This window comes from Chironomus tepperi, unplaced genomic scaffold, assembly GCF_022539635.2.
Source record: "Chironomus tepperi strain 1889 unplaced genomic scaffold, CSIRO-AGI_Ctep_v1 contig_85, whole genome shotgun sequence".
Classification (NCBI taxonomy): domain Eukaryota; kingdom Metazoa; phylum Arthropoda; class Insecta; order Diptera; family Chironomidae; genus Chironomus; species Chironomus tepperi.
The window spans coordinates 9818265-9838215 of record NW_027226207.1 but is presented as its reverse complement, the minus strand read 5'-3'; the positions used below and the strand labels follow the sequence as shown (position 1 = coordinate 9838215).

Here is a 19951-nt window from a genome sequence, read left to right as displayed (position 1 = left end):
TGCCTTCTCAGAAATGGAAATGATTTAGATTTTGTGCATTATGATGACGAAACATGAAGGAATAAGAAGTTCAGATTCAATTAAAAATGAAAATTTTTTGTATATACCGAAAAAAGTCACATCTCATCTCATACAAGATTAATTAAAATTCAGTTCTGTTTTGTTTTTTTGAAGATATGCACAAATGCACACATACATGCACGCAGCATATGAAGAAAAAACTGTTGCGAATAAATTAAATTTATGACTTTTTTTTTATTTTGATATCAAAAAAGTGCATCTTTGAATTTTTGCGACAGCAGATTGCATGCCTTTCTTCTTTTAATTCCAATTCCTAATGAAGAATCGTCTTATGTTTCCATATGCTGCATTAGCACTCCCTCTCACTGACTGCATATGATATAAATATTCCAAATTTCAATTTCTGATGATTTTTTTTCTTCGTCTCTTTTTTTTTGCCAGTGCCATTTGAAAAGCAACAAGAATTATAATTTATAGCATCCGCTTTTGTGTATCATGGATGGAATTCATTTTCTTTATAGATAACTTTTTAAATGTTCATTTGTGGATCTTTTTTGGATTTACTTTCATGTATTTATTGAAGAGTTTTCGTTTTTTTATGCTGCATCTTTTTTTGATGACGGCTTTTCTTGTGTGTTTGAAGGGATGATTTATGTATGACAAGTGTTGGGATTGGTTTGAGAGGGGGGCATGGAGGAAGGATTGCAGATGTCTTGGTCTTGATATATTCTCGAGAACTCATGCTAAGGGTTCTTGATGACGAGACCTTGACCGAGAATTCCACGGATATCGATAAAGTTCCCGATAGTCTTATACGGAGACTACCTGATAGTCCTTAACACCGAGACTACCCGGTAGTCCTAAACACCGAGACTACCCGGTAGTCCTAAACACCGAGACTACCCGGTAGTCCTAAACACTGAGACTACCCGGTAGTCCTAAACACCGAGACTACCCGGTAGTCCTAAACACCGAGACTACCCGGTAGTCCTAGATTGAGAATAACCAAGAATTATATCGAATTCCCTGGAAGTCTCGGTCAAGGTCTCGGTCTAAGTCTTAGCATTAGGAACCTTTAGCATGAAGGGGTTGTGTTACTTCAGTTGAAGGTAGTGAGGATGTGCAGATAGACATGGACTTTAAAAGTCAAATTTAATAGCCAAAATGTTGAAAAAAAAAGTAAAAATTGCAAAAAAAGTTATAAGAACAGTTCAGTCGTAAGATTAGCACCAAAGAAAATCAATTGGGACTCAAACCCATGTCTTTTATAACCGCAAATGTAGAATGCATTTAACTATTTAGACCAATAAGTATGAAATTTTATTGAATAAGTTATTGATTAAATTGGTACATAAATTGCTTATAATTCCAACAAAAAATTACTAAATTTCATCATTAAAGAGAGGCATTGACAATCCAAAAACCCTTCCTAACTGTCCTCATACCTAAAATTACTCCCCAAATTCCCAACAATAATAATCAAAAATCTCACAAATTCAGCCTTCAACTTCATTAAAAACTTTAACAAAAAAAGACTCTATTTCCACTACCACACACAGCATAATGAATGACTGCTCAATGAACTATAACACAATGATTTTCAAAAAATTTTCAAAACGACATCCATAGATGATTATTAGACATAGAAAGTTTATTAAGAATTCTCCCACCAAAAATAATAATTTTACGATCAAAATCATGTGAAACAACTGCAAACTAATACACAGCTTTTTTTATTGAACACAAGAAAATTTATTCTCATGTATTATAAAGTGGAAAAACACATAAATTTTAATATTAACTCATCGTCTTTCTATTTTTTGTCTCTTTTTCTCATACTTAACATAGATATAGATACATAAGATGTGTGGAATAAGGAAACAATCAATTTAAAATATATTTTCTTATGCTCACTTTCCAATTGATGATGATGATATTTTATTCTTGGTAGTCTTTTTAGATACGTTTTATAGTTTATGACTTCCATATAGTCGCATCACGTACATTGATCCTATATATTTTGTTGTATTTATATCTCTTGATTATTTGGAATATTCAATTTATAATGTTGAATTAATGTTGAAATGATATGAGATTTAGATTACAAGTTGAGATGTTTTGGGGGTTGGAGTGGATAGGGTAGTCGTTTGGAGGTTAGGATAGGGGATATGGTCTACCCATACCATAATAGGTTGATATAGTCTGTAGATTGCTAGAATTGAGTTAATACTAGGTTAACCCTAGTAGATGAATGGCTAGTGTGGTCAACTAATTGACTACCTTTGAAGTCAAAGGTTCGAATCTCAGTCAGGGAACTGCCATAGTACATCTAAGGGGAGATAGCTTAAACGAAGCTATTAACTGAGTAGATGCAATGTTGGTGTGGTCAATTAGCTCATTTACTTTGAAGTTGCAGGTTCGAATCTTAGTCAGAGTCAAGCCAAGTTAGAGCTAGAGGGAGTGTAGATATAAAATGATGGTCACACCTAACCCTGCTAGTTTTGGAATCAGAAGTTCGAATCTCATCAAATTCTATATTATGATACCAATTACTGACCCTATTCCCTCTCTAAACCCCCTCAAAAATTTAGATTCTTCTCAAAATTCCCCCAACAATATCAATTTCCCATCCATCCATAAAACTGCGTCATACCATCAAGCAATAGTTATTTTGACGGAAAATCTCAAAATTAATGAATTTTCCATAAGAAATATTTCAATTTTAATAAATCATTGCATGTGATGGTGTGATAAAGTGAGTTACAAAATGATTGAAATGTTGTTTGTTTGAGTGCCTCACACACATCCCCCCATCCACAACCCCTTCAACTAAAATTTTAATGTAATATTGCCGAGTTTGAAGTGACTTTGTAGGAGTGTGGGGTAAATATTGTAAATAAAACACACATAAACTAGGCAACATGATGTGCGATTAGATGATAAATCGATCATAATTCATTATATTACGATTTTTGATGTAAATAAATTTGTGCTTACATGAAAAGCGACAGCTATTAATATTAGTAATAGTTGCTAAGATTTAAATTCGACAAATAGTTATTCTTGCATGGCAATTGGGGGAATGGAAAAAGGTAACAAGATTTTTGGAATGATTGGAGTGAGGATTGAAAAGGTAAATATTCATTTAAATTAAGTGATTCGGATGTTAATCTCGATGTCAAACGATGTGATTTTCCTCCTGTATAGATTCTCCTTTTTTTGAGGAAAATATCATTAAAGAAATTAAATCACCTTTTAAGGATTTGTATTGGAAAAGTGTTTGGGGGTTAGATGGGGGGTAGTGACTGACATATTTGAAGACATTGCTGTAGTTTTGGGAGATTTGGAGGTGTTTTTTGAGTTTTTTTGAATTTTTTGAGGTTAGAATTTTGTAGGTTAGGTCATTTTAAAGAGAAACCATGCAGATACCCTCAAGATAGCCAAATTATACTTCATTTGCCCACTATTTTTTAGTGGGCAAATTGGAGATTTTTGAATTTTTTGAGGTTAGAATTTTTTAGGTTAGGTCATTTTCTAGTTAATATATCCAGATACCCTCTAGATACCCAAATCATACCTCATCTCAGAGTAATGACACCCTCCAGATACCCATCCTACCCAACAGCAGCTCACTGAGCTCCCCGGTAGGGGGTACCCCCCTCCACATCACCATATCCACTCACCCAAATAATTCTCATCATCGTCGTCATCAAAAAAACTTTCTAATCTCCTTCCAAACAAATAAAATAAAGAGTAGAGTTCAAGGAAGTAAATGATGAGAAAGTGAACAAAGTTTGAATATTGATAAGGCACAAGGCAGAAGGGGTTGAACAAACATTATTGAGAGTGTGGTGGGGGAAAGGTGCTAGCTGATTAATGTTTTACATGATTTTCCAATTTCTAATTTTCTACTTTTTAAGTTTCTTTAATTTTTTGGGTATCGAAAGTTGATGCCACTTTTTTGATCTTTATTAACCCCCAAACATCCTTTAAAAACTCATCAAATCGAACTAGCTTGTCTAACCTTTTAGTTCTCCTGTCAAGTGATTATAATGAATGTTTTAGAGAATTTAGGGATGGGGTAGCCTCCGATGATTCCAATTCAATAGGGTAAAAATCTAATCAGTTCTTTTTGTGTCATGCAAGAAAGTTTTCAATCGATGGAGGTGGAATTATCAAAAAAATAATAAATAATAATAAGAATAATAATAAACCACAGTGCGCACATTTGAAGGAACTGATTGAAATGGAAGAATGAATAATATAATCATCAAAAAAATTTATAATAAAATTCTTGAAATGTAACCTCGGGGGCAAATATTGATAATTAGAAATATACAGCAACAACAACAAGAATGAAAACATTAATCTCTATGTAGACATATTTATATTTCGAATTATGGAGTTATGTCGTTCCTTGTGGGAATTTATTGTCGGGGTTATAAAATTTTTTAAATTTTGAAAATTGAAAAATTTTAATTTTTAAAGATTTTGAAATTTTGAATTAAAATTGAATAAAAAATTTTAAAATTCAAATTTTAGTAAATTTCAAATTTTAAGAAGTTCTTAATTTTAATAAATTTAAAGATTATTTCAAATTTTGATAAATTTTAAAAAGTTTTAAATTTTAATGAATTTTAAAAAGTTTTAAATTTCAAAAAATTAAAAAAAGTTTTAAATTTCAAAAAACTAAAAATTTTAATAAATTTTGAAAAGTTTTGAATTTTAATAAATTTCAAATTTCAATTTATTTTCAAATTTTTATGAAATTTAAAAAAAAAAACAATTTTAATAAATTTTAAAAATTTTTAAATTTTAATAAATTGATTATTAATAAAGAGGTAAAAATTTTAATAAATTTTGAAATTTTCAAAACTTAAATTTATAACAAATTTAAAAAATTTCAAATTTTAATAAATTAAACAAAAATTTAAATTTTAATAAATTCAAAAAAGTATCAAATTTTAACAAATTTAATTTTTTTTACAAATTTTAAAAAATTCCGAACTTCAAAAAATTCAAAAAATTTCACCACAAGGAATCCAAAACAATCTTTTTTTTTGCGCACATTAAGAAGATTTTCATATCAATTTTTTTTCAAAATTATAATAAGATTGGAATCCAGACCCCCGCGTAATCGTCATCATCATCATCATTATTACTTATTACGACCATGATACATTTCTTAAGAACTTTGACGTCGCTATCAATATGATAATTTTCCCATCATGAAAAATATAAATAAAAAATTCAGTCTTACCACCCTAGGGCGAGTTTATACTTTACACACAAAAAGTGATTATTTCTCCTTCATTGACTCAAAAATTGTTAAAATTTTGATGGATTAAAACATTTTTTTTGTTTTGTTGAACTCACCTGGAAAAATAGAAAAAAAAATATAGAAAAATTAAAAATATTGAATGATAATTTTTTATGTCTACAAATATAGTTCTTGAGGGTGTGACATTGAACAAAGAAAAATTATTAATGAGATTTTTGAACTATCGGTGAATTATGTTTGTAGTTTGATGTGGTTCATTTGGTATTTTCGAGTTTAATACATGCTGTTAAATGTATTAAATGGATTGAATTGAGAAAAATTTGAGTTTTTTTGTGATTTAAATTCAAAAATTGCTGAATTACAGCTAATCATGACGTATATCGTGGTTAATGGGGGTTTCTCCTATATTCCATGAGGTAGTGACTCACCCCACACATGGTATAGCATGACCCCCTCCAAGCATGACCCCTAAACACCCCCAATAACCCTCCCCATCCCTACAATCCACCAAACCCCCTCAAAACTGACCATTCTTCCCAAATTTACCTTACAAAATTCCCACAAATCAACCTCAACTTGACTCAACACAAAATTCCATCAATGCACATTGCAATGATTCTCGAAAAAAGCCTTTACGTAACTGATCAGTTGCCGCTCACTCAAACTCACAATATTTTTGTCCCATTGTTATATTTTAATAATTCTCATTTTTTTTTTATTTCAGTTAAAAATCATTGAATCGAAACGGAACGGTGGAATCAATTTGTTAATTATGTATGTGAAGTTGCAACTTGTCACAAACAAAAAGCGACAGATAGAAATTGCCAGATTGCTGTATACAGCAAATTGATTGTAAAATCGGGCAAGTTACAGCTGGTGTATAGAGTTATTTTGACTCATCTATCCTCAAATCATCCGTTACGGTTTGTCAAGTTAGTTAATGAGTTAATAGTCATGAGAGTTCGAATAGTCATGACGGCAACAAAGTCAAGTCAAAGAAGAGAAAATAAATATTATTTTAACTACCCGAATAATAATAAAGCGGAGGGGGGACAACAAGAGAGACCGATTGTGGGGATTATTTGTGACTATGAACAGTAGCGAAACAATGCCAACCTATTTACAGTTCATTGATTTTACGGATCATGCAATCATCAAGTCTGTTTATTTACCTGTTTTTTTAACACTTGAGTATCTTGTCTGTTCCTAATTCAATTGCTAATGTCACGACTGTCTTCCGCTCACAATGTGGCACACAGACACAAAAAAAATATTGAGAATTATCAAATATTCCGACTTATAGAATTTTGTGAACCGATCACTCGCAATCGTTAACTAATATTGACTGTAGAAAAATTATTTTTGGAAATTAAAGCAGCAAATTTAAATCAATCGAGGTCTTATCGCTCTTTTTCAAAAGCTAAACGATGAAATAATCATTTCATTTTTTTTTATGTTCACTTTTTTTTTGCCCAGATCAGATTCAGTTTTGATTTTTGGTCAGAGTCACTGTTTCGGTGATTAGTCTATTTATATTTTAGTTGTGACCGAGTGACACAGGATATTGGATGAGGATTTGCGAAAAATTTTAACTGAAATTTTGAATTTGAAAAAAAACACGTGGTTTTGAAGTTGATCCAAAGTCGATGACGTGAAATTTTTTTTTCTCACTTCGAGATTTAAAATTGGAATAATTTTGAATTGAAGCAGAGTTATTAGTGGAAATAAACGCTATTAGACTCAAAAAAGTGGCAAGCATGCAACTAAATATTCAGTTTTGACTAATAATTGGTAATTCTCGAAATATTTTCAATTTAATCTGTTAAAATCCATGAGAAAATTCATTTTTCATCTAAAAATGCGCTCAAAACATTTCAACAGCACTCAAATTATCTCCAATAAAGTGCAATAGATCACAAAATATTCAATAAACCAACCATCATAAATCCATATCATATAAGTGACAAAACACTAATAAATATCACTAAAAACAATTCCGAATGTATAATTAAGCCACCAAACCATTACCCTTTCAACTACAAAAATCACTCGGGTCAATCATTTGACGTAATTTTTATTTCTACTTGTCACAATTGATTATTCTATATTATTTAATAATGTTTATTATCGCCATTGTGATATGTGTGACTAACGAGCTTATTGTTGATAATTTGTATGCTCGTTCTGTTTCGACTTTTCGTTGTTTGGAGTATTAACTTCTTTGACAGATATTTAATTGGATATTAATACAGAGCGGTTAGAGATTATTAAATATTTAATACTTTTTTTTATGATAATGATGAAATTCGAAAGGGGGAGATAGTTTGTTGTGACTAGATGGGGTTCGAGGATGTATGACTTAAGGTAATACATTGAGTTATTAATTATTGAGTAGTATTTAGTGATTGTAATGTGTGTTATTGAAGAATTTGTCGTACTTATTAGAGATAAGAAGGTTTTTGGCAGGATTTATTGTGGTTTTGTTGGAATTGACTGAATTTGAAGCTTTATTTAGTCTAAATTGTAATATAATAGTAAGATAATATGCATTTTAGATGTTTAATCACTTTAAAATAGGAAAAAATTACAATTTTTTTAAAAACCACGTGTTTTTGCGTTTAATCCGACGTCAATTAAGTTTTCTCCACCTCAAACTTTAAAATTGAAATAAAAACTATTAAATCTGCCTAAATACAGTTAAAATACATCAATTCCTATCAAAAGACATGGCAAGAATCCAATAAAATACTCACAATTTCAATATAATCACCAATTTCACCTAAATCACTAAAACAAAAAAATTCCCGATCCATGAAAAAATGAATTTTTTTTCTGCAATTTCCTCATCATTACAATTAAAATGTAGGTTAATGTAATTACTATTTTAATGTCGATATTCAGATATTTAACTGATAACAATGACAATTATTTCACACTGAATAATATTTTTTATTTCTTTCCAGAACCGTTCATTCGTTCGTAATGCCTAATTATATGTAAAACTATAAAATATTTCGTGAATCATTTGAGCTTAAATCGATTTTTATGTGTTGTATTTTTCAAGTGAGTCACATTAAAATGGAATTTCAGTCTATTGCCAATAAAACCGACAAAATAAAGTCGTTAAGTACAATAAAATATATAAAAAAAAAATTGTTAATCATTTTCTATCGATCAATAATAACAATAGACTCTATATGTGTAGTACATGCATGTAAAAAGACATGCTGGCATTGCTTAATCGTTCTTCTCTATTTTTTTCAGTTTTTTTAAATTGAATTTTAATTAAACGCAAATAACCATATCGTGTTAATATTGTATAAATTTATTATATTTACACAAATTTTTTGAATGTGTGGAACAATGAAATTGATTAATTAGATTATTTCTATCAAATTCGAATGAATTCGATGAGCAATATTGCTGCTCTTAAATGTCTATTCAGCGAGACATTCGATCACTTCATTCAATTAAATCGAATCGAATTAAGAATTGAATTTGAATTTTAGTTTTTTTTTATTAGAATTTTTGGATGGATCTTCGAACTCATCAAGTGATGTCAGGGGTGGTGAGGTTGTGTGATGTGGTACTTGATAAGTTTATTGGACGTTGTGAATGAATATTTTGCGAGGAATGGAATTGAGGAAAAATTACCGAAATGACTAAAATTTTCCGAGATGATCGAATTTTACCGAGATGAAAAAATCTCTCAAAATTGACTGAATAAGCCAAATCATCAAAAACTGTCAAGATGACAAAATTTTCTGAGATGACTAATTTTTTTCCGAGATGACAGAATGTTACTGAGATGACATAATTTTCCCAAGATGACAAAATCTTCCAAAATTCCGAAAACACCAACAAAAATCCAAAATCCCATTCCAAACACCCGATCGACCATCACTGAACCACTCATCAACAATAGCTATAATTTAAATGGCTTTCGATCGCATTCATAAATATGCCACTTTTTTTGAAATTTCCGCTCTTATTGTCGCTGCTGCTGATGGTTATGTACAGTCGTCAATGTGAGAAAAACAACAATTTTTTGCCTCAAATGGCTTTTAAGCCGCGCTATCGATGCGGGTTCTCAATAAATGGAGTAAAACTATCGAAGGAAATAAAGTTGTTGTTGTTATTTCTTTTAATTGTTATTGAAAAAAATTTAAATTTTTATTACGATTGCTTCATCATCATGGGAATGTTTATATTTGGAGCCAAATGAGCGGGCACTAAAAAAGGCTCGATTTTTTCTTCTTGCGTACTCTAGTCATTTAAATTTATTGTTTGATTCGGATAGTGGCGGCTTAACAATTGATTCTCTTGAGAAAAATTATAAAGTGCATTCATACAACTGTCAGGTCTACTTCTATTGCATGATTAACAATGGTTTAAAAAAAAGTCGTTAACTGAAAAGTGCAATTGCCATTTATCATCTTTGATTGAATGAGATTTTACACATTAAAAAAAATAATGCTATTATGAATCATAAAAAAGTAAGAAAAACTGCGGGAAAATTTCTGTTGTTCCACACATGACTAGCTTGTGCGGCAATCTCATCGAATAATGTGAGCAGTAACGACATTACGACAAATTCTTTTATTCTTTTTTATTGTGGATTGCATGGAAGAAGTGTTCTTGTGGTGAATTTCGGGTTGATTTTCAAAAAAGAAAAAAAAAAATCTGAGATGACCAAATTTTACCGAGATGACTGAATTTTACCGAGATGGCACAACTTTTTCTAAATTGTTCTAGAATTGCCTAATGACAACAATTCTGTACTAAGAGGACAATTCTTTGATTTCTGAGATGACAGATAATTGCCGAGATGACAGAAATCTACCGAGATAACCGAATATTTTTGAAATTATTTCATTTTCCAAGATGATTCAATATTAAATTCACAATTCTAAAATGATAAAATACTACTAATTTAGTCTAAATTCCCGAGATGACAAAACACTACCGAGATGACATAATTTCCAAAATAATTCATTTAATATGACACAACTTCCTCTTAAGGGTTTCAAAAAACACAAAAAAGTTTTAAAACCCATTTATTATTATATTTTTTTCTTATAAGTATGTTACTGCTATTTTCTTTATGCTCACTAAAGCACATAATGGTTAAATTTATGTCTTATCCTTCGTACTAATAATTGTAAATCGAAAAAAGAATGTCAAGAGAGGAAGATGGGACACAAAAAAATAGAATAAAAAACGAAGGATGACAATAATTTTACCATTCAATTGAGGGTGAAACAGGTGAAGAAGTTTTGTGAAGGAATAGAGCATAAGATGAAGTTGAAGGAATTTAAGAAAGGATTAAATGAATGAGTGAAGTGGAAAATGAAGTTGAATGAGAATTTTGAGCTCTTTAAGAATTTTACCGAGATGAGAGAATTTTACCAAGATGACTGAATTTTTACCGAGATGACCAAATTTTACCGAGATGACTTAACTTCCGGTTTTCAAATTAAACAATTCACAAAACTCAAAACAAAATCCTCAACCAAAAAAACTTCAAAAAACTTCATCGATATCTCAACCAAATCTACACCTTTACCAATTTTTCAACAACAAAGCATTTCCAACCCATTGCATAAATACAAATTTCCTTTTCAAATATCCATAATCAGATAAAAATGTTTATCAAATTTAGCAAATCGACAGGAAAAAATTTTACAAAAAAAAAAAAAAAAATATTGCCAATTTCATATGCTAATTTGAAAACAATCCTTTATAGCATTAGCAATTGTCGATACATATTGTGTATACTCATTTCATTCAAGACGTGAATGAGAATAATCAGCAATTGAAGATCTTGACTTTTGTAATGCAATTCATTTTTTTTATTTTTTTTTTTTGTATTTTTCGCTCACTTCTTGTTAAATCGAAATTGGAAATGAATGCCTCCCACCCCTCCTCCGTCGTTGATTCTTTAACTGCAAATACTTCAATGCCAAAATGTAAAGCGCAAAAAAAAAAAATTGGAAATTTATCGCTCACAAAAAAATGAGAATAAAACGGCTACGCTTCTTATCACAAAATATTTATCGAAAAATCAATGAAATTCTTTTTTTCGGTAGGAATAAAGTTTTTTTGTTGCTGTCTATAATTTTAGCGCTGGTTTTTGAAGGATTGGAGTTGTAATTTTGACTTTTTGGTGGATTTTGAACATCTTTGGAAAATTTTGTCATCTGGGGAAAATTCGGTCATCTCGGGAAAATTATGTCATCTCGGGAAAATACAGTCATCTGTGAAATGATCCAGAAACCCAGCAAATTTTACAATTTTGAGTAATTTTGAGACGATTATGTCATCTCAGCATGATTTTGTCATCTAGGAACAATTGTGTCACCTCAGAATAGTTGCACAAGTTTCAGAAAATACGCTCTAAACCATGTCAACCAGCAACATTTTCATGTCTATCCTTGCAATCCTCACCCCACCCTCATTATCATTTCAACCCCCACCATCACCTTATTGCATTGCACATAAGTGAATAAATGAATGTTTTAGCAAATTTTCTTCTTTTTTTTCGGGTGCTCAATTTTCCACCACCACATCACAAATTTACACAAGCGAACGAGCACAAGGAACATTACACCAAAAAAAGAAATATAAAGCAACAAAAATTATTATCATTTTAAGCAAATCTATTAAACAACTGAATTTTTTCCAGTTTTTTCGGTGGTTTTCATGTGAAAACAGCATACACGAACAGAATTGGAAGAAATTGGAGTTGCATGTTATGTCTTAAACTTTTGCAGCAGTCAATCGTAATTTTTGTGTGCAGTTTTCATTTCATTTCTCTTTTTTTTTTTCGGTGGTGGTTAAACTATTGTCTGCTTGTGATAAGTTTTTAGTCAAAATGATTTATTGTTGCAATTGCTACTTCTTCCTACAAATTTTTACTTATTTTGCACAATTTTTTTTTTTTTTGTTTTCGGTGTGCTGCTTTTAAGCGAGAAATTGTTTAATCGAGTTGAGAAATAAAAGTTGTAATTTGGTGGGAAAATTAACGTATTTTTGGATATGGTGGAAATGGGTGCAAGAGGAAGGGGTTTTGTTAGTCATAAATTCAATTTTGGGAAGTTTTGTCATCTCGGTAAAGTTACGTCATCTCGGTAAAGATTTGGTCACCTCGGTAAAAATTTTGTCATCTCGGAAATAATCAACTATCTTTAATTTTCAGTCTCAAAAATAAAATCATTCAAAATTTTTCAATTCCAACCTAGTCATCGATATTCTTAGAATTCTTTAATATAACTAATTTTCCGCTTCTCATCTTCCTAATGAAATGAGAAGGAAAAAAGAAGTAAAAATCTATTTTCGATAACGCGACGATATTAAAACCCAGTATATCACCATGTGATCTATTTCCAACTACAAAACAAAAAAAAAAAAAATTAAATTTATTTCGATACGCAAAGTGAAAAATGAAATGAAAAAGAAGAAAAATCATTTAAAAAGTCATTGGAAATTTTCAATTTTCATTTCTCACTCTGACTTCTTTGTGTGATTTCTTCGATGATATTTATAGAAAAATGAATATAAAATTGAAAAATATTTTTTTTTTCCCCTTCTTAACATTTTAAGACTTACTTGCTTGATTTTTTATCATACAATATTTATGTGGGCATTTAAAGGAAGAAAATTGAAAGAAAAATTGCTTTCTTATGTTTCGGAAAAATCAGAAAAAAATATCGAAATAACATGAAAAAGTATCTTAAAACTTTAGATAATTTATGGTCGTTACCCACCGGGAATGGAATGAAAGATTAAATGGAATCGTCTCTTTATTGATATGCACCATAAATCCATAATGATATTGTAATAAAAAGATGAAAATTTACTAAAAAGAGATTATAAGTAGATATTTTTAGATTTTTAATGACATTCGGTTGGAAAATGTCGGAAAAAGAAGTGAAAAAGACATTCCAAGGCAATGACGACGCCTATGAAGGTGTAATGATAAAGTCTCAACTGTGTATAAATAATTCATAATTTTTATTTTCGTTAAATTGATATCACGTTTCTGTTGAAGAAATATTTTTTCATTAACTACGTCAATTCTTGTTTCGCACAATGGATGTAATCATGATAAAAATAAACTGTGAATTAGTATGAATTACTTGATGGAAGAATGTGACCTTTGGGGGTTGGAGACATTTTTGGAATTATAGATAAGTTTAGATTTAGACAGAGAAACTGAGAGAAAATAAATTTCCGAGATAATTAAATTTTTCCGAGATGACCAAATTTTTATCGAGATGAGCAAACTTTTACCGAGATGACTCAAATTTTCAAAATGATAAAACTATTCTAAGATGACCGAAATTAGTCGAGATTCCTAAAATTTCCGAGATGACTCAACTTTACCGAGATGACAAAACTTTACTAAGATGACCAAGCTTTCCTAGATGATCTAATATTTTTAATTAACTTGAATTTGGAAAATGACAAAATGTTTCAAGATTACCGAATTTTACTGAGTTGACTGAATTTTCTGAGATGACCAAACTTTACCGAGATGACCAAACTTTTCTAAATGATCAAAAATGATTACAAGAACTCTTCCAAGATGACTAATTTCTCTTTTAAAAAAAAATTAATTTGTAATAAAGAATCCCAAATCTATTTCCAAGATGACACAACCAGTTCACAAGTTCACCATACCTTACATAATCAAAAGAGATCCAAAAACGACACTTTAATGTCCCAAAAAAATTTCAAAATTACCATTTTTAATCTACTAAAACCTTCAAAATTAAATTCTAGAAAATTCTCCGAAAACTATTTAAATGGAATTAAAAATCCATAAACACACGACAGCATCAGCACCAAAAAGAAAGAAATATCCATAAAACTTTTCATCACTTTTATTCATCCTGGGAAACGATTGAGGTCCCAAAAATATCATATCAAATAGACATCGCAGAGAAGTATCAAGCCAAAATGTCGTTCTATCATTAAAATCGAACATTAATTTCACGTAAAAAGCCATAAAAATTAATTACTCGATATTTGAGTCGTCGTATTCTCGTGAACGAAAAAGATTATTTTTCTCGAGATGTTCAGCCACGAGATGTTCTCCCGAGAAGTGAAAACGAGCGTGAAATTTGATAGTTTTTAATTTTTCGAGTGTGTGTTGCTCTTATTCTTTATAAAAATGTGCAATATATGCCAATAAAAATTTAAATAAAGGAACAGCACAGAAAAGACACAATTTAAAACATGCTTAATGTGCGGCCAGTCTTCAGATCCATGATCTGATCATGACTCAGTATTCTCGTATTGTTGCAATCTTAAAATTCAATATTAATATATCTCTTTTTTTTTATCCACAGCATGCACATAAATGATTTCCGAGAAAAATGTCTCGCGACCCCTCTTATTATGACTATTAAATGTATCTCTTCTGTCTCTCTTCCTACTGCCAATAATGCTTACCCAACATCCAGAGAAAATGTTTGTGTCCATTAATTAATGCGTAAAGTTTGTTTCTGCACAAAACTTTAATGGAGCGCGACCATACAAAATTTAATTAAAACGGTTGAGTTCCAGCGGGAAAGAGAGAAGATGGAGGGGTTGGATTTGGGGGTATACCCCTGGTAAATTCTGGGTATAGTCTGGAATACTCGGGTATACTCGGGAATACTCGGGTTAAGTTGAGAATACTAGGGTATATTCGGGAATACTCGTGTTTATTCGGGTATAGTCGGGAATACTCGGGTATAGTCGGGGATACTTCGGGTATACTCGTATATACTCGGATATACTCGGGAATTCTCGGATATACTCGGGAAAACTCGGATATACTCGGGAATACTCGAATATACTCGGCAATACTCGGATATACTCGGGTATAGTCGGGAATACTCGGATAAACTCGAGAATACTCGAATACACTCGGGTATAATCGGGTACGCTCGGGAATACTCGGTTATACTCGGGAATACTCGTATATACTCGGGAATACTCGGGTATAGTCGGGAATACTCGGGTATACTCGTATATACTCGGGTATACTCGGAAATACTCGGGTATACTCGGAAAAACTCTGGAAAATTTTGAAAAAGTTGAGGTTTTTCACCCTTCTAACCACTCCAGTCCTTTTGCTAACCCCCCTAACTGCCTCCCCTGTTCCATATCATGATCACACACTGCATTTGATTGAAATCCGTCTATTGATACATTCTCAATGACACTAACATGTTGCCATATTATAAATATATATATTGCATGCATTGTAATTTATCATTTTGTAGATGTATATGCAACATTGCGGTTTACAGACATCATAATATCGTCAGCATGTGTTTCTTTTTGCTCTTTTTTTCATTTAAAATATAATTTTTTTTTTGTGTTTTCTGAGACAGAATGGAAATGCACAGAATTATATAGAAAGTTTTCTTCTTTCTTTCATTGTTTGTTATTTATGCGAAGACAAATCTCATTTGTGGTGTTCATATGAGGGAGAGATATTGTATATATGCTGGTGGATATGGAATTGTTATTATTTTGTTTTGTTGCCTGATCGATACTTGAACTTTAATTGTTATGTTTACTGATATGGATATATTGTATATTAAAGTGTGTTGTAAATTGTGTGTGTTTGAATTGAATTTTGGATTTTTGGGGGGTTTATTTCCTAGATGGCAAAATTATCCCGAGATGATCGAATTTTTCCGAGATGATCAAATTTTTCCAAGATGACCGAATTAGTCTTAAATGACTTAAATGACAAAATGACAAAATTAGTACCAGTATGACTAGAATTTTACCGAGATGACAATATTTCCGAGATGACCAGAATTTCCGAGATGACCAAATCATTTAAAATTCAATACAATTGTCTAAGAAGATCTTTCAATTTATTCAATATACAAAATCAATCCCTAATCACTTTAAACTTGTTGAGCTCCTAGGAAAACAATTTTCTGGATCTCCGAAGCACGTAAAACAAGCAAGCAGCAAAAAAAAAGTCTTCATCAATTCTCAAACATTTAGTAAAGAAAAGAAAAGTTTTTTCATGCAGAAGAAAACAATTTATCTTGTAGACCAGAAAAACCCCTCAATGTCTGCAAAGAAGTTCTGTAAAGAACTGCAAGTAAGACTTGAAAGGAGCAATTTATAATGGTCGATTGAAATGTAATCGGTGTGAAAATTTGCCGTAGCATCGGACCTGATTTGAATAAACAAACAGGATTAACAGACAGAGGTTCCTCATTCCCCGCCAAAAAAAAATATTGGCTTCCTTGCTTTTTTTCATGAACGTCTACAGATGTTTCCTTCTGTTGATTCTTCTTCTTCCTTTTTTTTTTGCATAATTTTTTTCCCTTTTTTCACATCATCGTCATGAAAAGTGATACGTACACAAAATCAGAAAGAAGTTGAAGACTTTGACACAAGACGAAATTGAGAAGAGCTCATCGTGGCTTCCCTTTGAAAAAACATTTTTTTATTCTCTTGGGGTCGAAAATTTTCCCAACGTAAAAAATTTTATGGAAATGGAAGTAAACAATATTTATTGAGAAGGGAACGTGTGATAGATAGATTCCGTGAATATACAATTTCTGTTCATGTCATTTTTTATGTTTTTTGATTGTTATTTGAAATAAAAATGTTTGTTAATGACGCCCTTTAGAAAATCAAGGAACGACGACGCGCTAGGACAAAAAATGAGCAAAATTTTTTTCTTGTCTTTTTTTTTTCGGGGGAGTGAAGAATAGACACATAAAAGAGAGACGAGAATCAACAAGGTGATTGTCATGAATTTCTTAATTATGACAACTGTTCAATACTGTTGGGGGATGGAGTGAGGAAGCAGTCGACAAATTGAAAAATCATGTTATTGTGCTATTATTTGTATGATGAATTCTATAAATAACTTAATTTGAGGATGAAATGCTCTTGTAATTGATGGATTTATGGACTTGAAGATAAGATGTCAATTTTAATGAATTTTTAACGGACATTTGACATTTGAATTTACAACGAATTTTTCAATTTTGAATTCTTAACTAAAATTTGAGTTTCTAACGGATATTTGAGATTTGAATTTTTAACGATCTTTAAGAATTTGAATTTTTAATAAGAATTGACGGACAATTGAAATTTGAACCTATAACGAACTTCTAGAATTTGAATTCCAAACAGTCAATTGAAGTTTGAATTATAAATTTGAGTTTTTAACGTACAAATTAAATTCAAAATCTGTAACGGTTTCCTGAAATTCAAAATTCTCAAACCTTGTTCAATGCACAGTTTCTTTCCTGAAACCAAAATAAAATTCTAACCTTAAAAAGTAACTTACCTCTTTATCTTTAAACGTTAATTCATCAGCCATTGTTCGTGTGCTACTATTCACATTATTTGAATTGACACTACATCGTCCACCATTATCACGCATCTCGGATACATCATCATTATCAATTACATCATCGTCATTATCATCATTTTGTTTATTTGTCATCTCTTTATCATTAACACTCGTTGGTGTCGATCTACCGCTACCACAATTATTTGTTTGTTCCTTAACATCATCATCATCATCATGCTCATCAATACGATTCTGTTCAATCATTTCATTAACATCACTGATTTTCTTATCCATATTTTCGTCATCCAATTTGATGCTGTTGTTATTTAATAACTTATTTGTGCTACTATTATCGTTATTATCAGATGATAGCAGTGACAATGGTGTGGTTGATGGTGATGGTGGCGATGTGCCGTTTTGTGTTATTGTACTCGTTGAATTTGTATTTGATAATGTTGTATTTGTTTGGGTTGTTGATGTTGAGGTTAATTGTTCTTTTAATGTATTTACTTCCTTTTCAGCAAGTGTCGCTCTCTGTAAAGACACAAGACATAAGATTTATATTAAAAAATTAGAAAATTATTACAATCTAATATAAAAAAAAGTTGCATTAAGCAATTAATTCAGTTCTTGGCTGTGTGACAAGACATGACGACGATCGGCGAGTCGTTCTTTTATGTGCTGCATCACTTTTGTGTCTTTTATTATTTGTAAATGCCGTTAAAATGTGAATTATGACAAAGAGAAAGGGAATTGAATATTTAGCTGTCATGCATTTAATCTGGTTCTAAGCTGGTTGTAAGGCTTGAGGAGATTCTGATATTTTAGGAAATTTTGGTTCGAAATTTACGAGAATTGTTCATTTGAATTCTACAAAACCGTTAATATTTGAATTCTACAAGATCGTTTAAGTTTGAATTCTACAAAGTCGTTAAATTTTGAATTCTGTAAGATTGTTCAGTTTGAATTCTACAAAACCGTTGAAACTTGAATTCTTCAAAATTGTTCAGTTTGAATTCTAGAAAGTCGTTAAAATTTGAATTTTACAAGACAATTTAAGTTTGAATTCTTCAATTAAGGAAATTCAAATTCTACAAAACCGTTGAAATTCAAATTATACAAAATTGTTGAAATTTTAACTCTACAAAACCGCTTAAATTTGAATTCTTTAAGATTGATCAGCTTGAACTTTACAAAACCATTAAAATTTGAAATATTGAGATTGTTTAATTTGAATTTTACAAAACCGTTAAAAATTGAATTCTTCAAAATCTTTCAGTTTGAATTCTACAAAACCGTTGAATTTTGAACTCTGCAAAGCCGTTAAAACTTTAATCCTACAAGACTGTTTGAGTTTGAATTTTACAATGTCGTTAATATTTGAATTCTAAAAAATCGTTAAAATTTGAATTCACAAATCTTTTCCTTTGTTCAATCCTAATTAATCCCAGACTTCCTCATAATACAATTAATATTAAATTTTATTTGTTTCATTTAATTTCATTTTTTGTTGAGGAATTCACCTTGAATTTGATTTTAAGCTATTTGTACTTTGAATTTTAAGTTATTTAAATAATAAAATAACTTCTTTTATGTCTCAAAGTTGAAATAACTATAAATTTAGTCGTATTTTTTGTGCTACTTTGATTTATTGAGCTGACATAAAAGTTATTTTTTTATATATATATTCTGCAATTTTATTGCATGCTTAAGTGGCCACGATTTAATTCAATCATGAGGAAGCTTAAAAAAATAATATAAAATAAAATTCTAATTAGCCGAAAAGAACTGTCTGTAATAATAGTGCATCTGCCACTAAATTCTTCTAATCTTCACACATTTTATTACATGTGCACACATTCTTTGGCAATGCTCGACTTAATCTTGAAGATATATTGCTAATATTTGTGTAAAATGAGTGAAAACGTTTTAATTGCTTAAAATTTTCATAAAAATAATTATGCATTATTATTATTATTACTTTCTTTGAAATCCTCATAATTATTTAAAACTATAATTTTTTTCTTTTTTTTTTTTTGGCACTTAATTAATACTTTAACAATATTTCATCTCTGATGTTCTCACCACAATTTTTTTTGCTGTTGAATTAATAAATACTTATAATTTCAATGCATACTAGATTTATTTGAATAATTTTTAAAAATAATAATATTATTTGTTGCGATTTTATAAAATGTATGAGATGGCATTATTACATGACATATTTCTTTTTGATATGTATGAAAATGTTGCATGCTATGTGGAAATGATTGTCGGAAAATTGAGGCAAAGTTGGGGATAATAGGCGCATTTTTGAGATG

General features: G+C 30.4%; 1 protein-coding gene across 3 annotated transcripts in view; it reads right to left on the bottom strand.

Moving 5' to 3' along the window:
- The window catches only part of ct (homeobox protein, cut), a 134062-nt gene that overhangs the window by 52376 nt on the left and 61735 nt on the right, over positions 1-19951 (bottom strand). For all 3 annotated transcript variants that reach the window (XM_070634177.1, XM_070634178.1, XM_070634179.1), the window contains exon 2: positions 17625-18164. In XM_070634177.1, the coding sequence (XP_070490278.1) occupies positions 17625-18164 (540 nt within the window). The remainder of the gene's footprint in view (positions 1-17624; positions 18165-19951) is intronic.